The 21,364-nt window shown below is 45.4% G+C and overlaps 1 protein-coding gene across 4 annotated transcripts in view; it reads left to right on the top strand.

Moving 5' to 3' along the window:
• Window positions 1-18,104, top strand: part of Usp13 (ubiquitin specific peptidase 13) — a 117,371-nt gene extending 99,267 nt beyond the window's left edge. For all 4 annotated transcript variants that reach the window (XM_050138372.1, XM_050138374.1, XM_050138373.1 and 1 more), the window contains 2 exons: window positions 10,490-10,574; window positions 13,216-18,104. In XM_050138372.1, coding sequence (XP_049994329.1) covers window positions 10,490-10,574; window positions 13,216-13,309 — 179 coding nt within the window. In that variant the 3' untranslated portion in view covers window positions 13,310-18,104. The remainder of the gene's footprint in view (window positions 1-10,489; window positions 10,575-13,215) is intronic.
• Window positions 18,105-21,364: the final 3,260 nt, after the last annotated feature.

Below are 21,364 nucleotides of genomic sequence, written 5' to 3'. Positions count from 1 at the left end.
GAGCAAGACGGCCGTATAGATGAGCTCTGGGTTTGGGATTGAGAGAGCCTCGGTGAATAAGGCAGAAGCCAGTCCTGATGTCCACTTCAGGCCTCTGCACGTACATGTACCCACACTCCACACACTGTGCACACATGAAAATAGAAAAGGAAAAGAATATAAATGATGTGATGAGCTGTGCTAGGCCTTCAGTTTACTTCTCTTTTAATGAGGCTTCTGTAAGTGATGCTTTCAAGTGAGAGATGCAAGCTCGAAGGTTTCAGCAGCTCCCTGTCACATGACCTCCAGAAGCAACATTAGGTACTCACTGGCCCCCCTCCCCTAGTGGGATGGAGCTGATCTTTCTTATCTCGTTTTCTCTTGTGAATGACTTCCTCATTTCCTTTGGCCATTTCCCCATTTTTATTGAGGTTTTCAGATTCATTTAAAATTGATCAACATGAGAATTTCCTGGTATAGATTAGTGTGGGCACCCCTCAGAGCTTTAGGAAACCAGGTCTTTTGGGCAGAACAATGCTACGCTTCTCCTTTGGGTCCCTCCTCCTACCCCTGCGAAGCTCTCTGGTTTTCTTCATAAACAATCACTGTGTTCCTGGCTTAGTTTCTGGAATGACACTTCTTTAAAATTTTTTTTTTTCTGTGTATTGTTTAAATTGTCACTGCCCTATGGTGAGTGTTCAGCAACCAAATCATTGAGATAATAAGATGAATGCTAAGGGGGTGGTTATTCCTAGACTGTTGAGTGTTGTGTAGTTGTTGGCCGGTGGTAGGCTGTTCTGTAAGCCTTGATTGTATTTATATTGAGCACAGAAGTTAACCAGGGGAGATGGGTGGTCTGCTCAAGTATATTGTTTTAAATTTCCACGTCATTTTTCCCCATGTTAGCTGGTGAGTTGGTTGAGATCTTTGACTTAGAGGTAGTGGTGCCATACAGAGTGAGATATCCCTATTGGAGGAGCCAAATACTGGGAAATCTGGGTCTAATTTGTCTAAGCAAAAATAAAATATTATTTCACAAAATCTGGCAACTCCTGGGATGGAGGCAGGACTGACCCTAACCAACTTGATCAGGATGCAATAGTTTTTATGGTAAAGGTTCCAGGTCCTGGCTTCCTGGGGTAGGTTCTGTTCCTGGAGAAGAATGGCGAGGAGATGAGGTCAAGCACGTGGGGGCACATACAGGTGAGATGTATTGAACTGAGGCTTTGGGTTACCAGCAGAAGGGAACTGGTACTGACCAAAGAGAACAGGGCCTTCTCTTGTGGAACTTTTACTGGGGAGACAGGAGCAATAGTCTATCTAGTCACCCCAAATAGGGCACCAGTGACACCAGAGAATGGTTCCACTCAAGTCAAGCTCACTGAACCCATTAGTTTATTGGGGTTACTTACAGGAACATGACTGAGGCAAAGGTGGCTACATCACTAAAAAGCCTCATGAGTCCTGTAAGTTTCAGAGTTTTCTGAGCCTTGGGAGTTTCATTGGCTTCCTCAGTTGTAAGAACCTCTGCCCCCTCTCTGGAGAGAATGTTTCAGTTTCAGGGAGATAGTTACATGACATCTCTCAGAATACAGAGAGATTTGAATTGATTTGCCAGGGTGGGCTCCTGGTGCTGTCATTTTATCAGAGGGGCTTCAGATGCTTAAGCTGCTGCAGCTGCTAGAAACACGTTAGGGAAAGAGGAAAATACACAAAGCTTGGGAATTGGTTGCCTCTGTCCTCTTGTAACTTTTGTTGGAGTTGAACTCTTAGATAGGCTCTCCCCAAAAGCTCCAAGATGGCCTCCAGGGTCCTCTTTTAGGGCTGTGTCCTGTTGGTTATATAACCTGCACAGAGAAGTTTGTTTCAGCCTTCTCAGGCTCCAAGACTCCGTGACTCTGTCATGTGCTCTATTCAGGTTATAGACCCCACACAGGAAGCTCAAAAGACACAGGTGAGTCTCCTGAAAGCAGGGCTCTGATGTGGGCAGGCTCAGGCGAGCTTTACTTCAAAACACGTCAGGATGTAAATGGTTGGGCCCTACTCAGACCTGCCAAATTTGAGAATCTGGGGCACCCAGTAACCCACATGACTTACCTGCCAGGAAATGCAGTCTTTACTTGAGAACCACCCCCTTAAACAGTATTTGGGTAACATAGCTGCATGAAAGTGGAGAGTGATCTCCAGAACCTTCCACACTAGGTTAGTAAAGTTTTTACACCCCGATAAACCTCTCCACCATCGCAGTAATCTGAATCAGACCAAATCAAACCAAATTAGAAAAAGCCCAGGTTTATTGGATACCAGTGCTCCCAGGTGGTGTTCCTGCTCCCCAGGAGGAGACAGGGAAGGGAGATCATTTGCTTGTTCTCTGGGGGGCAGTTTAAATACCTTGTAGGAGTGGTCTTGAGCATCTCTGGGGAGGGGTCAGTGTTGGTAAAAATATAGCGGCGCTGTTCCCCAAGTGACTGCAGCAGGCAGCAGGCCACAAGGAGCTGCGGTGGTAAAATGCTGCGGTTCCCCCAGTGGCCTGTGGGCCACGAGGGCCAATGGGCCCCAGTCAGGGAGCCACTTGGCAGGTGAGAGACAGAGATGGATAGGCATGCCATGTAGAGAAAGTGGGTATTTATTTAGTGGGTTATGGAGGGGAAAGGGAAAAGGGGGAAAGGGGAAAGAGCAAAGAGAGGGAAAGAGAAACAGAGACAAGTGGGGGGGAGTGGGCGGGGCTTATCTCTTAAAGGGACAGGACAGACAATTATAGTCAGCATTTGATGGGCTTTCTCAAAGGTGGAGTCTGGACTGAGGCAACTATCAGGGGAAGGGGCTTGGGCTAGAACTTCCACCAAAACATCCCAGACTCTTTGGGTATAGGGGCACTGTTTCAAGTCTGGCTACTTCCTGCAGGTATGAGAGGATGCAGGCAAGGAGAGAGTTAGGAGTTGGTGGGCTCACACTAAGCGGGAGGTGTGGCTGGAGAGGCATCCAGTTTACTGCCATCCTGGAGGCCTCAGGAGTCTATTTCATGAGAAAATTGAGAAGGCAGGTTGCTAGGAGAAAAAATAGATTGTTATTACTGGCCCTATGAACGGGGCTAGCCATGGGAAGGGTCATTAATAACAGAAGGAATAGGCAGAGAAATACCCTGGTTACAGGAGAGGCTTGGGTGAATAAGTGAGACAAGAGAGCAGATATGCCCTTTAAAACCAGATTTTAGTTGTTGGGTAGGTGTCCATTTGAGCCAGGAAAGGTGATACCAATGGTGAAGTCCCAGGAGCTGGTGAAGGTGCTGGCATTATCTAGAAGGCCCTCTGTAAGTTGGTCTTGGCCCAGACAGCAGGAATGACCTATAAAATATGCTTGAAAATGAGTAAGGTTAAAATAGGCTCTGGAGACTGTTAGTTTTTACCAGACCAGATAAAGGAAATTGGAAACTCTAAACCTCTGAAGATACACATGAAACTGTTAGTCCTAGACTATGATGTCTGTGTAAGGGGCATACCTGTCTGTATTTTTAGCAGGAAACTTAACAAAGGAAGTAATGAGCTACCAGAAACTTAAGTCATCAAATGCCACCAGACAGATCTGAGAGGGATAAATGAGCAGAAATGACAGGGTGGGTTTTTTTTTTTTTTTTTTTTTCTGCACAGGCAATCCCAAGTCTCTCCGTAGTCTTTGGCGAGCACCAGTTTTAGAAGCAGTACCTGCCTTAGCTGCTGAGGCCAGGATTCTGTCTGTCTTGGCAGGATGAGACGATTGATTCTGCCAGTGTAGTGTCCAGGAAGCTGATGAGGTGGAAGGCAGCTTTTTGTTGTGTGGCTGCCATATCCAAAGGCGAGCCTCCAAGTTCTTCTGCAACCATGCATCTTCTTGGAGGAGCTCTAGGATGCTGCATGAGCTGGCATGTCTCTGTCCTAAGAAGCTCTTTTGTTAAGTGCCATACTCTTAGATCTGTAATGGTACTTGAGAGTTAGGGTACCATTACCTGTTAGGTATATCCAAATTAGACATATAAGTTAAATTTAGACATATCGTTTACCCAATAAGTCACAGTTTACCAATGTCAGTAAAGGCAAGAATATTAGAAGGAATATTTTAGTAAGTCAAAGAATATTGGAGGCAGAATGTCTCCTCCTTGGTAGGGCCAGAACACGTTAGTACTCTTACCAAAGATGGTGCTGAAGTTTTTACTTTGACCTCAACCAAAATGGCGGCTATCCATGGGTTTGTATTTTTCCGTAGCTGTTTAATCTGGAGTTACAAGTTTTTCAGATTTTAAAACAAGCACACATACACACACAGACATAAAACAAACCACATTATTTACACAGATATATTAACAGACAGACAGACAAAACTGCTTTTAGGAACCTGTGTCAGCTGACCAACTTAAAATCCTGGTGCAGGCTACAGAGGCCAGGCAAACACACAGGTGGTCCCATTAAAGACCAGATTGGCAGACGCTGTAAGGGAGAGCAGAAACGTAAGGATGGAACACCTATGCTGCTTAGAGGGGAGGATGGGGGAACAGAAGCATTGTAGGGAGAATCCCAGTATGACCAGATCATATGCCAGGAGTGTAGACAAACAGCTAGAGAAGCGGGGAGTGGGAACAGGATCTAGAGAGCATGAGCATACAGGGGGCTTGTTTGGTTTACACGGCAAAAGTTTTTTAGGTGTTAAGGGATGTACAGTGTTAGCCCCAATTTAAAAAAGATTTTGTAAAAGGCAGCCCAAGGGCGTTTGGAGATCAGGCCTCGAATTGTAAGTGTTTCTTTTTTAAGTCTATGCTGGAACTCAGGACTCAAAGCCTAGTGCAATGCATCCACTGTGGTAGACTTAGGGTTAAAAAAAACAGAGGGGTGTGGGAATTCCTTAATAGGATGTCTCCTTATAAAGGACCCGGTCAGGTCAGGTGCCCGGCATGGCCATGTCTTTCACAGGACAGCCCGAATCGTATGAGGTCCTGGGCCTCTAAGGCAATGACTTACCCAGACGAAGCCTATCTTAGCCTGGTGGAGAGTGTGGGGGCGAAGGGTGTTTTTCTAACATGTGCCCCTGGGCCAGTGGGAAAAGCAGCCTCCTAGGTGGGACCTCCAGATGAAAAGATTTTGTGCCCCAATAAACCTCTTCGCCCATGCAATAATCCAAATCAGACCAAATCAAACTGACTTAGAAAAAGCCCTGGTTTAATGGATACCACACTCCCAGGTGACCTTTCAGCCCCCCAGAGAGGAGACTGGGAAGGCAGACAGGAAAACCATGTGTTTGATCTCTGGGGTACAGTTTAAATACCCTGTGGGAGTGGTCTTGAGCATCTCTGGGGAGGGGTCAACATTTGGCAGGCTTCCTTGGAGGTGGCATCTGGACTGAGGCATCTCTCAGGGGAGGGGGCTTGGGATGGAACTTCGACCCAAACATTCCAGACTCTTTGGATGCCAGGGACTTGGGGTGACGCTTCCACCCAAACAGTTAGCACTGCAAAGTGAGGTTGGTGCCTGACTGAGAGGTGACTCTTGCCAAGGTGGAGGTTAAAAGAAGACTTGTTCAGGGCCTTCTTTGGCTGGGAATTCCAGGAACTTTTCTCTAGTTCTGCCTTGAGGAATGGGCAAGCGACTCACCATAGCAATGGCCAAATCCTTCCACCACTGTTAACCACCCTACACAGATCCTCTGGTTGTGTGGCAGACTGGCCAGCCCTGTGGCAATCACAGGTTCTGAAGCTTTAGGAGAACATATGGGCAGGTGTGGAAAACACAGAGGTCCTGTGAGCGGCAGACTAAGACCCTGAGGTGAGTTTACTTTCTGTCTTTTGGGGGATCCACAGCAATCTCATTTGCTCAGCTGGCTTGTTATTGGAGACAGTATGGCAGAGGCTCCTGGCTTTTCTGCTCCTGGGTTTCATGGTTAAGACTGCTGGGGTAGTAAGCACTCTCAGTGGGTAACAGGCTAAGAGCTAAGGCTCCGGTGTTACGTTCAGGATTGTCATAGTATCACACCACTCTCTGTCTCAGAGGCTACAGATAGTGTCAACTGGATTGAGGCAGTTAGGCTTCCTAGTTTCTGAAAAGCGACAGATCCTCTGTTAGCATTGGGACGCAAATGCCAGATGTATTCCTCACAGTGCAGCTAATGGGAGTGAACCACGGAGCTTCACAGCCTCCAAATGATCTACCAGCTTCTTCTTCTTTTCAGTGCAGACTGGGTTTGTGCCTGTAGGAGACACTGGTACTTGTTTGCATAGTAATTGATTATGACGGTAGGTTCATGTCAAGGAACTCGAACGCTGGAGTTAATTGGGGTAACGACATGTAGTTACAGTGTATTTCCTAGAAGGCAGTCAAGGCTCTCATATACAAAATGACATAACTCGCAGATTAGCTGTTTGATGGGAGGACCAGTCAGACGTTCCCACTGTAGGGTACATCAGAATAACTAGGATAGTTGTTTTTGTTTCCTATTTTGTAGTGTTCAGAACAGAACCAGGGTCTTGCACACACCAGGCGAGAGCTCTATTTCCGAGTCCCAGCTGTAGCCCAAGATGCTGGGCTACTGGAGGGAGAGTTAACAAAGCAAGGTTAGGGTGAGCTTGTCTGAGTTAGGGCAAAAGCTGATGTGTTCAAACTGTGCACCCATGAGCTTATGTGTCCCATGGGACAGAAACTGTAACTTCCTAAGTTTGGGACTTTAGCAGTAAGTGGTGGGACAAGCCAAGTTGACCCTTTAGACGTGGGGATACAGACTCACCTGAATGTCATCACTGTGGGTAATTCTGAGTTGTTAAAGTGCAGCCTTTACCCATGGTAATCATTTTGGCAGTCATGTTCACAGCTGTGCCATATTCCTCTCATCTCTTACTCCCCCATCTCACCAGGATAAAGCAGCTGCAGGGTGGGCTTCGACTCATGGAATCTCTATCTTGTGGGTGATCTCAGGGTGGCCTTTACGCCAATGACATTCAAATGCTGTCAGTCTCTTTTCCCTTTGAACTTCTGTGGAATTTTCCTGACAGATGCTTTCTCGAAGAACAGTGGTATAGAGTACAATTGGTGTTCCATGGATTGGGGATGGTGGTGGCATCATCTGATATTAAAAACCAAACAACCCTTCCTTATTTGAAAGGCTGAGATAGTTTTCATAAAGTTGAACCAGAGCAGGTTTTGTGGGGAGGAGAGTACTTGTTTCACATGTAATTTGAGGCTGACCATTTAGCTGCTTCTCTTGGGATGGAGGGCGTAGCATTGGGTCAGGTACCTCATATTGTTCCAGGGACTTTGAATGTTTCTTTGTCGAAAGTCAGCATTTCTGAGCCATTTAGTTTGGCCTCAAGCTGCCTTTTCTCCCTGCTTATGAGGAATGTGCATGACGAGGCTGTTGTTTGGAACGGGATTTCAGGGGACTTAGAGAAGAACCAAGTAGCTTTCCCATTGGCCCTACTCGTTTCAGTCTTTTTTGAAAACAACATTAATTGGCATTGCTTACCTACTTGCCTTCTGCAAATGTGTTGAAAGAGATTCTCTCTTTTTCTGTCAGTCCCTAGCAGGAGCTTTTGAATAATGCATGGAGAAGTTGTTTATATTGATAAACACAGTTAATTTAAATTATAAGACCATGATTCATGCTAAACTTCAAAATTTTATTTTTAAGATTCTGAATGTATGTACATACTTTAATTTTACTATGATTCTGAGTATACACATACATTTAGTTCTTAACTGAAGGGGGGAAAGTACCTCTGGGGACAGTGTTGGCTAATCTTATGTCAACCCGACATATAATAAGGTCATTTGGGAAGAAAAAAATCTTAATTGAGAAAATGCCTCTATAGGATTGGCCTGTAGGCAAGTTCGTAGTACATTTTCTTGATTGATGTGGGAGGGCCCATCCCACTGTGGGCATTGCTATCTCTGGGCAGGTGGCCTTGGGTGGAATAAGAAAGCAGGCTGAGTAAACCGTATTGAGCAAGCCAGTAAGCAGCACCCTTCATGGCCTCTGCTTCAGTTCCTGCCTCTAGGTTCCTGCCTTGAGTTATTGCCCTGACTTCTTTTGATGATGGATTGTGACTTGAGAATTGTAAGGTAGACTAAACCCTTCTCACCCCAAGTTACTTTCGCTCATGGTATTTTATCAAAGCATTGGAGATCTAAGACAGGAGTTAATGGTGTGGCTCTATTGATAACATGTGGGTTTGTCTGTCTTCTTCAGCTGGGCATTCTGCTATGTGGGGGTACGAACAATGTGACACTGAGGTGGTCCTGACTTGGGTTGGGGAGTGCTTCTTCATGCTCTAATTGAACTGCAGAACTTACTCTTCAGGAAACAGTTGTTTTGTGGTGGAATAAGCCTTGGGGAGTTGTGTTCTCTCTTCATGAACTGCACTTGGGGACAACAGCATTGTGTCTCTTCAGCTGAAGATTTGGTATTTGATATGAAATTATTCCAAAGAGGTTTGCTTTAAAAAACTACCTGGTTAAGGAAAGGTTCCCCCCATAGCCTTTCCTGCCTCCTGAGGCAGAGTGGCTTCTTTGGGTGGGAGGGAAGATCAGAGAAGGACAGACAAATGTAAAATCTCTGGATCCTTTTTTTGAAAATTGAATTCCAGGTATAACCATTGCAACCGTTTTGTCTGTTGGTAGAAGATTCTGTCCCTCCAGTCAGCTCCCAGATAACCACGCAAAGAATTACTATTAATTTTAAACGCTTGGTTGATAGCTTAGGCTTGTTATTGACTAGCTCTTACATCTTAAATTAACCCATAGTTCTTGTCTATGTACTACCACATGGCTCAATACCTTTCTTTAGCATGGCAAGATCATCTCTTGCTTCCTCTGTGTCTGGCTGGTAACCCTACCTTCCTCCAGCATTCTCTCAGTCTGGTTCTCCAGCCTAACCTCTCCCTGCCTAGCTATTGGCCAGTTAGCTCTTTATTAAACTAATGAGGGGAACACATCTTCATAATGTTCAAAAGAATTAATCTACATCATTTTCCTAGTCTGCTTTCTAAACTAGGATTACATTTCAGCCGGTCAATATGATAGCAAATGAAACATAGCAGTTGATAATAAATTTTCTATTAATATTGATTTACCAGCTTATATCCAAATTTACATGTGGGTATGAGGTTTATAAATAAATAAATAGCCCAGGTCATCAGAGACAGGGGTGGGACAGAGGTCAGTTAAGACACTTGTAACCAGTGTTGAGAATGGTGATGGTGACATGGACCAGGAGCATGAGTAGGGGAGGGTGTCGTGACAGGGTTCTGGATGTGTTTGGAAGGAGATGATGCTAATGATTTGGTTGGATACAAGGAACAAGAGAGACACCAAGGTTTTTGATGTAAGTTAGTAGAAGAATGAACTTGCCATCGATTGAGATGGTAAGGCTGAGGAGAAACTCAACCAACTGGTGATAGAAGGAAATTCTTCAACCCAATAAAAGGCATCTGGGTGACATGGCCTTACCTGTAGAAAACCGTAAGAACTGACAAGTATGCACTGCAAGGTTGCTGGAAATAAGCAAGGTACAAAATTCAGGATTAGCTGTTGCTTCATTTTCTTTCTTCTTCTTTTTGAGGTAGGGTTTCATTTCAAAATCTGTATCTCCCTGCCTCAGCCTCCTGAGTTCTGGGATTACAGGCATGCTCCCCCCATGCCCAAAGTTTTATGCTATATATGAATGATTAGCTTTCTAGAAACAAAACTGTGAAAGCAATAACATTTGCTTCAGAAGACTGGATGGGATTAACCAGAAAGAGAATGTCTGGGTTGAGGAAAAAAAAAAAAAACCCCAAATATCTGATACCAAAGCTGCAGGCACTACTTTGGTAGGTAAGGAGATGAGGGGGTGCCAGCAGATGGGAGACCACGAGTGTGGCATCTGGGCAGCCAAGAGGTTATGTCCAGGGACAAGTATTTGGGGAAGGGGAATTTTGGTCAACAGGTAAAATACAAGTGGGAGAGTAGGGAAGAGAAGGGTGAGATGAAGCTGGATCCAGAACCTTCTTATTTCCGTAAAAATATAATAAAAAGTTGAGCCATAGAAATGGATGTGCCAGCCCATACTTATGCTTCCTACTCACATAGGAATATTTCCCCCTCCCTTCTCCTCCCCTCCCCTCCGCTTCCTCTCTTTTCTGTTTTCTTCAAACTCGGTGATAGAAACAGGCCCTAAAAGATGGCGCAACTTTTTCACCCTCATAAGTCTTTCAGAGCTGAAAGCTTGCTGCAGGGGTGATGCAGGGTGGGGCAGGCAGGAGGTGGGGGTTAACCCTGCATCTGCAGTGTTTGTTTGCCGTACTTTATTCCTGATGAGATTCCATATCAGTGTGTGTGTGTGTGTGTGTGTGTGTGTGTGTGTGTGCTCTCACACATATGGTCAATGTAGCATGGTTAACTGGCTTGAATTGTGAGTCTAGAGGGTCAATAGCTCTCCTGTTCAGTCCAGGTTCTGCTTAGAAGCATATTGGGTTTTTGACTGCTGCCTTCTAACTGAACTGTTTTCTCTTCCCTAGTGTACGAGTTATTTGCCTTCATCAGTCACATGGGAACATCTACAATGTGTGGCCATTATGTTTGCCATATCAAAAAGGAGGGACGGTGAGTCTTTTTTTTTTTTTTTTCTTTTGGAAAGGAAGTAGATAGCTGTGGTATTGAGCTCCTCCTGGGTTCAGCCATTTCACAAGTATTTTCTATGTTATTTCTGGTTTTTACTTTTTTTTTTTTTTTAAGACAGGGGTCTTGCTGTGCAGCCTTGGCTGACCTGGAATTCACGATGTAGAGCAGGTGGTCTTGAACTAATATTCACTTGCCTCAGCCTCCTGAGTGCTGGGATTACAGGCATACCTGTGTGCCTGATAGGTTGTATGCTTAACTGTTTTACAAATCCAACCCCTGAGGCTCAGGTTAGCTAGTCATCAGGTATGCTGGAACTGATGTTCACTTTATTGCGCCAAGGTGAAGTTCCCAGATAAAGGTGCAGTACAGCATAAGGTAGGCTGTGTTTGGAACCTCCATAGAATAAGGGGATTTTTTACAAGAGAACACAGCTGCTTGGTTAATTTAAGTTTTAAAAATAACACTTTTATTTAAGTGTGTTTCTAACACTGCCTGTTTGCAATATTACACGAACATATTTATGTTACTGAGTTATTTGTTGTTTGCCTGATTAAGCCAGGTAACCTGTATTCTACCTTAGGTGCTTTGTTGCATGGCAACCTAGATGTTAGCTTCTTGAGTCAAACTTGGAGGTTTGTGATGAGGTAGGAATGAGGTGGTCTAACCTCAGACCTGCTCCTTGGGTGCCCTTCCTTCAGTTCCCTGCTCTAGCCTGCGGTGGGCTTTCTAGCTTGTTCATATCACATGGACACTGGCACAACACATACACTTGCCCACCCAGGTAGGGTGTTGACCTTTCACCCATGTCTCCTGTGACCTAGATGGTTAGTTCCCATACAGATTCAATTGTTTTTCTTTTTACTTTTCCTCCTCCTCCTCCTTCTTTTTTCCATGTCTTTTAATTTTAGCTTCTTAACTTGATCAGTAGAGTCAAGCAAAGAACACAGATCTGTGATTGGAAATAGGATAAAAACAAATTCAAGAGGCTGGTGAAAATGAAGCCGTTTTTAACATACCGTTATGTAGAAGGGGACACAGCATAGAGAAAAGGCAGTAATGGCTGCGGGTCTGATTTGACCCAAGACAGTGGTTTTGCAAGTTGCCCAACTGCCAACTTCTACTGGCCTGGATTTGCTCCAAACTCCCCATCCCATTGACTTGGGATACAGAGCCTCATCCCGTGAACAGCTGAGACTGCCTTTCAAATCTTTGGCTCCCTCTATAGCAGAGGACCTGCACCATTTTTGGACAAGCAGCAGCAGACTAGGGGAGAGAGAGAGAGAGAGAGAGAGAGAGAGAGAGAGAGAGAGAGAGAGAGAGAGAGAGAGAGAGAGAGAGAGAGAGAGACCTTTGGTCTGTAGTGTAGATGAACCTAAATGCACCTCATGTTGAAAATGGATGATCTGTTTTTTTTACGTAGGAACTTACATACATGATGACCTCATTGAGTGGCTTAAGTAGAGAAATCATTACAAATTAGCACAGAACAAAACAATGTAAAAACCATGTGTTTTGTAAGCTTAAGGATGACCATTTTCTATATGTTGATGTCTTTCTTTGTTTTTACATTTTGGTGGTGTCTTTGGGGGAGGGCACACATACATACACACACTCTTACATATATACATATTTATGCACTTGAACTTCCACCTTAAAGTATGTGCAGGGAATTGTATCCTTTTTGTTTTTGTTTTCTTAGAATTTGTGTTTTTTTTTTTACTTTAAAAATTTTTGAGATTATAGTGTCTACCTTCCTTTTTTTTGCTTCAAATCTTCCCACATACCCCTCCTTGCTCCCTTTCAAATTCTTGGCCCCTTATTGATTAATTATTGTTGTTTACATATATGTATATGCATGTACATATACATACATTACTAATATAACCTGCGTGACTTTTCCGAATTAAATTGTGATTATTCATCCATATTATGTCTTCATACTATATTGTGATTATTTTCTTTCTTTATCAAATGTTCTTGGAGGAAATGTTCACAGTTATTTAATACTTTACTGAGACATGTTTATTTCTGGATTTTAGGATGTTCTATACCAAGACTTAAATATACATCACTGTATATAATTCTTGGATTGCTTTTTGAGGCTCTTTATGGGTTTTCACAAAGAATTTTAACATTTGAAGAATTCCAGTACATTTTAGTAACTAGTTTTATATTGAATTCAGGAACCAGAAAGCAGGGCTGTGGCTGAGTTTGTGGACTGTTGTGGAGCAGGCACAAGGTCCCGGGCTCAGTCCCCAGCCCAGCACCACATAACCCAAGAGTGGTGCACGGTTTGAGGGCATCCTGGGCTACCTGTCAAAGTTAGAGGCCAGCCTGGAGAAAAAGCCCAAGTGGGGAACTAATTTTTAACAACTCTTCCTGAGTTATAGGTTTGTTAAAATGTTTGCCTGCCCTTTCCAAATATGCTTAAGAAACCCTGTCTGAAGGAGAGATCTGGGGGGTGGGGAGTTCTTCTGCAAAATCCCATTCCTCTTATGCAGTGGTTGGGCCATGGCCACGGTGGAGCATCCGAGTTGCCGAGGCCTCTGCTCCACAGTGTACAATGCTGTCTGTCTGCGTCGTGCGCATTGCTGACACCACGTGCTTCTGTCTTTGTTTTCAGGTGGGTGATCTACAACGACCACAAAGTTTGTGCCTCAGAACGGCCCCCCAAAGACCTGGGATATATGTACTTTTACCGTAGGATACCAAGCTAAACCTCACAAGAGCTGGCGACAAGAAGCCATACACCTTTTTAATTTGCCAAAAAAAGAAAAAAAGAAAAAGAAAAAAGAAAAAAGAAAAGGAAAGGAAAAAAGTCAGGACAGCCGGATGCAGGGGACTTCATGGCTACTTACTGCGTCTTTCAAGAGCGTGGTCACTCCACTCGACACCCTCTGGAGAAGAACTGGGAAGAAGTTTCTGTTGGTGGCAATCCTCTGTTGTAGCGACTTTTGTCACTGTTCAGGGAGTAGGTGATGGAAACAAAGACACCGGCCACCGGCACATCAGATACGGAGTGTCCTTCCCTCTTTTCTACTTTGGGGGTCAGTGGTGGGGCCTCACCTTCCGTGAAAAAAAAAATGCCCCCAAACAGGAAATCAAAACCTGGGCTGGTTTTTATTTGTGGCATCATGTTTTCATTTCCCACAACAATTTCTGACCCAGCTATGTGTACTAGGACATCTGCAATGGAAGCTATTTTTAATTTAAATCATATCAGACTTAATAGTACACTGTATGAGTGTGTGTGAGAATGTGTGTGTGTGACCTTTGTAGTTCACCAGAACTCTGATGGTTGTTGTTCAAAGGCTGAACAGTTGCTCTTAGGTGTATTTGGAAAAGGCAGGCAAACATTTTAACAAACCAATAACTCAGGAACAGTTGTTAAAGATTAGTTCCCCACTTGGGTTTTAGGAGTACAAAGGGCTGTGTTGTGGCCTCTCAGTGCTGTCTGGCATCCATGTGTGTCTGTGCCTCTTGACATCCATGTCAGGTGTCCACGTCTTGTTCTGTTGAGCTCTGTCAAAGGCAGACGGCTTCTCTTCCTCAGCAGTGTGCTCCCTCAAAGTTCTGAGTTCATCTGTAGTGAGCTAACTGGTCCCTTAAGCTTACTCCTGGGTCGTGTCAAATGCCCTTGGTTTGTCTGCTTTTCTGGTCTCTGAACTTTCTTATATTTTCCCTTCTCTTTTCCTCTGGGGCCAGTCTCTGCCCTTGCTGCCTATCTGCTGTGACCCACAGTGTGACCATGGGCACTTTAAAGATGTGAGCTGCAGAGACGCTCTTGTAACATCTGGACAGCTGTCCTTTCAACCCGGTCATTTCCAGGTCTTAGCTGCAGCCCGAGAGCAGAGCGGAGCTCTGGGTGTGCCCTGGAGAGGACTGAGCTCGTGGTCATTTGCTTTCTGCTTTTCACCGAATCCTGGTCTCTGGAGTTTCTAGTTCAGACTAGTCGATCAAGGGACAAACGACTTTTCTCTGCCTGTTTCATATGGACTTGTTTGATCTTTCTAGAAACTGCAGAAAAGAAGTAGAACCGACTGGGCTGAGTACAGCAGAGGCACAGGGTTAACGTGTGATGAGTTTGAACAGCCAGGGTTCTGGTAAGCCGGGGCCCTGTCTCAAGGAAGGTCATGTGTACTGTAAGCCTGGGATGTGAAGCTGGGGCCAGAGGCCTGGAATCCTGGGTACTGCCTCAACTGGCTATGGGCCTTGGCAAATCCTCCCTTTTATGTGTGCCTCATTCTCCTCATCTGCACGGTGGTGAGGCAACATACTCCTCTTTCTAGCAGGCTTTGATCAGGAACCTTCCCAGAGAGCAGAAGGCAGAACATGGTAGGCTCCGGGAGAGCTCACAGCCTGCCTTCTGGACTTAGCTGATGCGGTTTCCATCTGGGATCAAATGACGTGGCAGAAGGAGGGAGCACACGATGCAGTAATTCTCCACAACACTGTCCTCCTGAGGCCCCTTCTACGTTTGATTCCAAGACCCTAAGTCTCTGTTATGTATGTCCCTTTCTGTCCCCCCATTCACCCCATGGGAATTTCCACACTAAGCAGCCTCCCTGTAGGGCCACACGTCATAGAATAATGGCCCTGAACAGCCTCATGAGGGGCTGGTTTGCATTGTTACAAAGCAAGGCCTTTTGTCGGGGTAGGAAGCTCTCTGGAGGTTTGAATTCAAATGTGGTCACAGATAGCATGTATATTTTGAACAAAAATAAAAATTTTATAAAAACTTTGCAACATCAATGGTATAAAATCCACATTAAAGATTTTAGGCTATAAACTACTTAATTTCATTAGGTAGATTAAGCAAATGAACCCCTTCTGATGCCGAGGCATACTTCAAAAAAGTGTATCCTGGCTGCCTCTCCCCCTGCCTCACAAACACAAGGGCTATTTTATGGCAAGGTTTTACGTATGCGTTTTTTCTTCATATTGGGAGCTGGGCGCACTGGCGTGAGCAGTGGCTTTTTGTTAGCAATGTGCTTGCATGTGTCTCCTGGTATGCCAACCTTCTTTGGATAGCAGTGGGATGTACCACTTACTTTACACATGTGTGTAGACAGGACATGTGTGTGGCTACATCTGGAACAGTGTGTGGGCTCTGTCTGCTGACCCCCCTGCCAGGAGTCTTCCGGGTGAGATGTGGCAGGGTGATCGTGTGGCTCTCTCTCTGCGTGTAGGCGTCTGTGTGAAGGACAGAACTTTCTTTCTGTAAATATCTTTTGATATCCATTTGTGTAGACTCCAAAGATGTCTTTGGAAAAATGGGTCAAAGTTTCTGTTTTGTCGCTTGGTCTAAATACCCAAATAACTAATCAGAAATCCAGTTTGGTACAGATGGAATTTTCTTTTTCTTCTAAATGAAAAGAAGCTGGGAAGAATCATATTTTAATGACATTTTATATCAACGTTGCTTCAGTATGTTGGAATTGCCTGGCCTGTTGTCCCAGTCCTACAAGAGAATGTGCCTGCTCTCTCCCCTGCGTCCCTCTGGGCTCCCATTACCTGAGCTGCAGACTCATAATTAGGCTTACATCCTGGCGTTGCCTCTCAGTGTGATCTGCTGGAGCCATTCTACCTCTATGGGCCTTTGTCTGCGGACCAGGAGGTTAGACCAGACAATCTGGAAGTCCCTGGTAGTACATGTCCTACAGCCATGGTTTACTTTCACTTTTCTGTGATTACAACCCAAATCAGACTTGAGCTGTGGCAACCGGAAGCTCGGGTGTCTGAGTCTGCCGTTATTCGTTTGTAGGAGCCGTCATCGTGAGTTAACACCTCATTTCTGCTCCTGCTCTGTTTCCCTTGGTAATCCCATTTCCCCACAACTTCTCAGTCTTGTGCCCCTTGTGACTGTCCCACTCCAAAGCAAAAGAAGCAGTTCGTTTATGGCACCTGCTTGGAAAAGTCTCAGAGTGAGTCTAATGTGGAAATTATTTTAAAATTTCAGTTCCCCTGAAGGTTGCCTCGGTGCCCACATCAGTGCTGACAAAGATATCTGTCCTGGAAAGTCTGTCTTTGTCATCGCAGACACCACAGCTGCTGAGTCTCACCCTGGGTCCTTAGATCCCGTGAAGAGCTGCCAGGAGACTTGGGCAGAACAGAGGGTGGGTTAGAGACGTGTGCTTCTGCCTGTTAGGTAAAAACTCCCAGGTGGCAGGACAAGGTCCGTATTGTTAAGTTAGTGGGTAAGACCGCCTACCTGATGCCACCAGGGTTTTCTCTTGTCCACGATTGCTTTTCATTGGTGTAATAAAGACCATGACCAAAAGCACCGTGGGGAGGACAGGACTTACTGCACTGTAACTTACAGCCGCCATGAAGGGCAGCCAGGGTAGAAACTCAAGGCAACAACCTGAAGATAAGTACTGAGACAGAGACCATGGAGGGCTGCGGCTCACTGGCTTGTTCCCAGTGGCTTGCTCAGCCTGCTTTCTTACACAACCTAGGGGAGGCGCCACCCACAGTGGGCTGGGCCCTTCCACAGCAAGCACTAATGGGGGGAAATATCCCATAGGCCTGCCCACAAGTTAATCTTATTGGAAGCATTTTCTCAGTTCAGGTTCCCTCTTACCAGATGACCAGAGCTTGGGTCAAATTAACAAAAACAAAGAAAACTTAATCAGCACATCTACTCAATAAATCGTTCTTAGAGTTTGTGGAAGATTTTGTAGCCCTAAAGGGTGGTGGGATTTGGCCAGTCTATACTCAGATTGTCCTGCGTATATAAAATGCATACTAACATTTGAAGGATTGAATAAACAGTATGACTATCTCATATCGATTGCAAATGATGGGGGATACATGGGTTAAATGTAACAGTAATTTAATATTTAAATTAGTTCCACTCCATGGCCATCTGTTCCTAGTGTGGCTCATGAGACATTTGGTTCCGTGGCTAATGGCCCTTCCATTAGTGCTCCACACTGTGAGGTGGGCAGTGAAATCCCACGTGCAAGAGGAGAATTTTACAGAGGCTCCAAATGGAAGCAACATATTGGGAACACACAAGTCCCAAACAAGCCCCAGAAATAAAAGCCTTTTCTGCTTTTTTAAAAAAATACATCTCCCCAGTTTAGCGACAAGAGTAGTGTATCCGCAATGGCCTTTCTTCACCCTTGCTTTGGAGCTGCCCTGTGGATTAGTGCCTGCTTTCCCAGCATCCTCAGGGTGCTGTGGATGTGAGCTATAGCAGGGGTTTGAGCATACTGCCTTCTCCTCAGGCAACATTCTCTTCTATTCCCCTCCCTGGGTGTCGTGCGGTCTGTTCACAGCTGGGCAAGTGGGAAGGCTTCAGGGAGCTCAGTGCTCCTCAGCTTGGGCAGAGGCTGAGCCCGACCCGTGCCCGCCTGCCCAGCATCTTTGCTGGTTGCCGGAAGACTTGGTATTTATTTATTTTGCACTAGTCACGGTTGGTGTGGAAATTACTTCAAGTGTTTGGGAGAGTACTCGCCTGTGATGGGAAGAGATGGATAATTTATTGCTTTGATAGTTTTAAATTAAAAGCTATTCTCACAAACTCAGGTCCCTTTATGACTCTTGTTTATTTTTCATTTGAAAAAAAAAAATGCCGAATAAACTGGTGACGTCAGGGGTGAATGGGGAACTCGAGACCATGCTTGATTGACAGGGGCTTATTGATGTGACCAGGCAGCCTTGGTCCCCATCCCCCACAGATGTCAGCACCTTGATGGAGGGTTGGGATGGTGGCGGTCCAGGAAGCTAAGGTCTGGACTTTCCCTGTTGGTTATCCAGTCACACACAGAGACGCTGGTCCTGGCCCTCTAGTGGCAGGAGCAGAGTGAATGTGTTATATCAGGAGTCTGGCCTGACACTATGCTTCTATTGTGCCTAAGTTCCCTGCTACTACTAGAGCACATTGTCACAAACGTGGTTTAAAGCAACACACCCACTCATTTGTCCCATGAGGCTAAAACCCTGGGACAGGAAGAATTTGTTCCTGTGGTTTTGAGAATTATCTCATTTTTTTTTTTTTTTAAATTTTAAAGTTGGCAGGGTCCTGAGAGCTTTGATAACAGGCATGCTCACGTGTCTGTTGAGCGGATCACTTGCTTCCTCTTACAGGAACTCTGCGGGTGGCATTACCTTACTGTGCTAATTTAGACCACTCCCACCTCTAAGTCCTTAACCTCAGTACGCTCCTGTGACCTCAACAGCTGGGTACTGGAAATGAGAGGATCGGGAGTCCGAGCACTCAGCAGTATGGACAGAGTCCAGCCTGGATTCCAAGAGACCCTGTGCCAACGAACAAAAACCTTTAATTTGATCACATCTACAGAATTCCTTTGGCTGTATCAGACAACACATAACGCACAGATATTGGAGTGTAGACATCAGTAATGTCTTTAGGGTTGGGGACATTGTTTTGCTTAGCACACAGGGTATGTTACAGTTTGAAAATACATCTCTCTGTGGCTCCAAAGTTTTGAAAGAGTGAACCTCTGTGTTTTGGAAGTCCTACTCATTGCCTGACTTCAGTGTCAGGCCATTGTTTTGGTGAGAGGGGCAAGGGTTGGCACATGGTTCAGAGAAAAATGCTTCCAAGCTAGCAGCTACTGCTTCATCCCCTCACGCCTCAGCAGAACCCGCCCTTCTCGTCATTCAGCTCCATGCTATTGAATGGCTAGCTCTGCTTTTCCAAGATAGCGACAGACTTCAGTCAGAGTGGGAAAATACAATAGGAAAAGGTGAAATTTGTCTTCACAGGTGGCCAGTCACTTTAAAAGTAGGGTAGTAGGGAGGTAGTGTGTCCGGGGATGGAGTATTCAGGCTCCACATCAGACCCCTTTCGCTTGACTTGCTGAAGTGTGACTCTATTTCTCCTCGTCCAGTGATTCTTCAGATGAGCTATGAAGAGCATACGACAGCTTGGTGGACACGGGACACCACATTAGCCCGAATGATCCTTGGAACCTAAGGGGACTTGTGAGCCCTTGTTTTAGTACAAGGTAGTTTTAAAAATAAATGTTACACCACGATTAATGATGCTTTCTGAACACACTCTCCTGGAGATTTTCATTTAGCCAGCTGGCTGGTTAATCTGTGCATTCTCTGCTTCACACAGTAAACAAACATCTACCATGTTCTATGTGTCATTTTGCTTACAGCGTGTCTGTAGATAAAGTAGATGGGCTCCTTGTTGAATTAGTTTCCTAGCAACACCAGATGCTAAATGTACAAAATCAGTAATGTTCCGTGATGTATAGAAAGATCTGAAATACTGTGGGAGCATGGGGCAGGGCACGGGGGCTGATAAACGGGGTGCCCAGGGATGGGGTGGCATTGTGATAAGAGATCAAAGACCAAGACTTGCAGAAGCAGAAGCCCTTCAGGTGGGTGTTTGGGGGGACTGGCGCAGAGGCCTCCAGGGGTGGCCTAGCTGCTCTGTCATATGAGTGACGAAGGGTTAGCAAAGCTGGAGAGAAGGGAGTGAGCATGATGGGCCAGGAGGTCAAAGGGAGGCCAGCTGTCCTAGGGGCTGGCGGCAAGACTCCAGAGTCTAGAACTTGAAAGGTCTTCAGTAGAGCAGTGATCCATGTGACTGAAGGTTAGGCCTGTCTCCTGTCTAGGCGGGTTGATATGAGAGCAAAGACAGAAAGGAGGTGTGAAGACAGGAACTGCAGACTTTAAACACAGGAAACGTCAGGGTGTTTGTTCCTAGGAGAGAAGTGGGTGGTAGCTGATACGTGGGCTGTGTGTGGCATAGGGCCAAGAGAAGGCGTTAGTTTTCAAAGTGAGAAAGGAGGTGGGCAAATAGCAAACCAACATTTTTTTTTTGGGGGGGGGATGTTTTGAGACAGGGTTTCTCTAACAGCCCTAGCTGTCCTGGAACTAGCTCTGTAGACCAGACTGGTCTCAAACTCACAGAGATCCTCCTGCCTCTGCCGCCCAAGTGCTGGGGTTAAAGGTGTGCACCACCACTGCCTGGCACAAACCAACTTTTGAGGCTGGCGAAGAAACAATGGAAGAGTTGCAGGTCCTATGTGCTTGAGCAGGTGAGTGGGGTGGGATCTTATGCCAGAGTGGGGGCTGGTGTAGATGAGTCATAGAAATGGGGAAATGGGGGCGGAGAGACAGCGCTAGCAAGTGGCTCCCTCTATCCCCAGATTTACCTTTCTCTGAGATAGAAGCAAAACTCAAGCCTTGTCGCCCAGAGGGAGACAGGTTGGCTGGAAAAGCCTTGGGTATTTGGAGAGAGAGAGAGAGCTGTAAAATATTTATGTAGTTAAATTAACAAAATTACTGGGTTTCTTTCTATTTGAATGAAATTAGTCTAACTGGTATCAATTTTGACCATTTCAGGAGGACAGAGTCATCACTTTCAGACCCTTACCATTGTACATTTTCCTTTCGTAGCCATCCTTTTATGGGGTCAGACTCTGTAAGTGTGTGTTATGCCAAGAAGATGTTCTACTCTCTTTTTTGAGAGCTTGCTTGGCACTTCTAGCAGGGGAATGCAGGGACATGGCCAACGTGATCTTTCTCTATTTGAGGGAGGTTGAGTGTGTAGCACTGGGAGGGAGATGCACAGTGCAGTGTGGGAGGAAGGGGACACCAGTAGCCAGCCAGATCAAGGTTAGCCCTGTCAATCAATGCAGTGAGGGAGGAGAGGACACCACTAGCCAGCCAGATCAACAATCAGCCCTGTCAATCAATAGGATGGCAGTCGTTCTAGTCACTTTGCCTTTACTTCTTCTTCTTTTGTTTGTTTGTTTTGTTTTTTGAGACAGGGTCTGGCTATG

The sequence above is a fragment of the Alexandromys fortis genome, unplaced genomic scaffold (assembly GCF_014885135.2).
Source record: "Alexandromys fortis isolate MF-2015 unplaced genomic scaffold, M_Fortis_MF-2015_v1.1 scaffold_15, whole genome shotgun sequence".
NCBI lineage: Eukaryota > Metazoa > Chordata > Mammalia > Rodentia > Cricetidae > Alexandromys > Alexandromys fortis.
The sequence above is the reverse complement of the archived record's forward strand: the minus strand, read 5'-3'. Positions and strand labels throughout refer to the sequence as shown.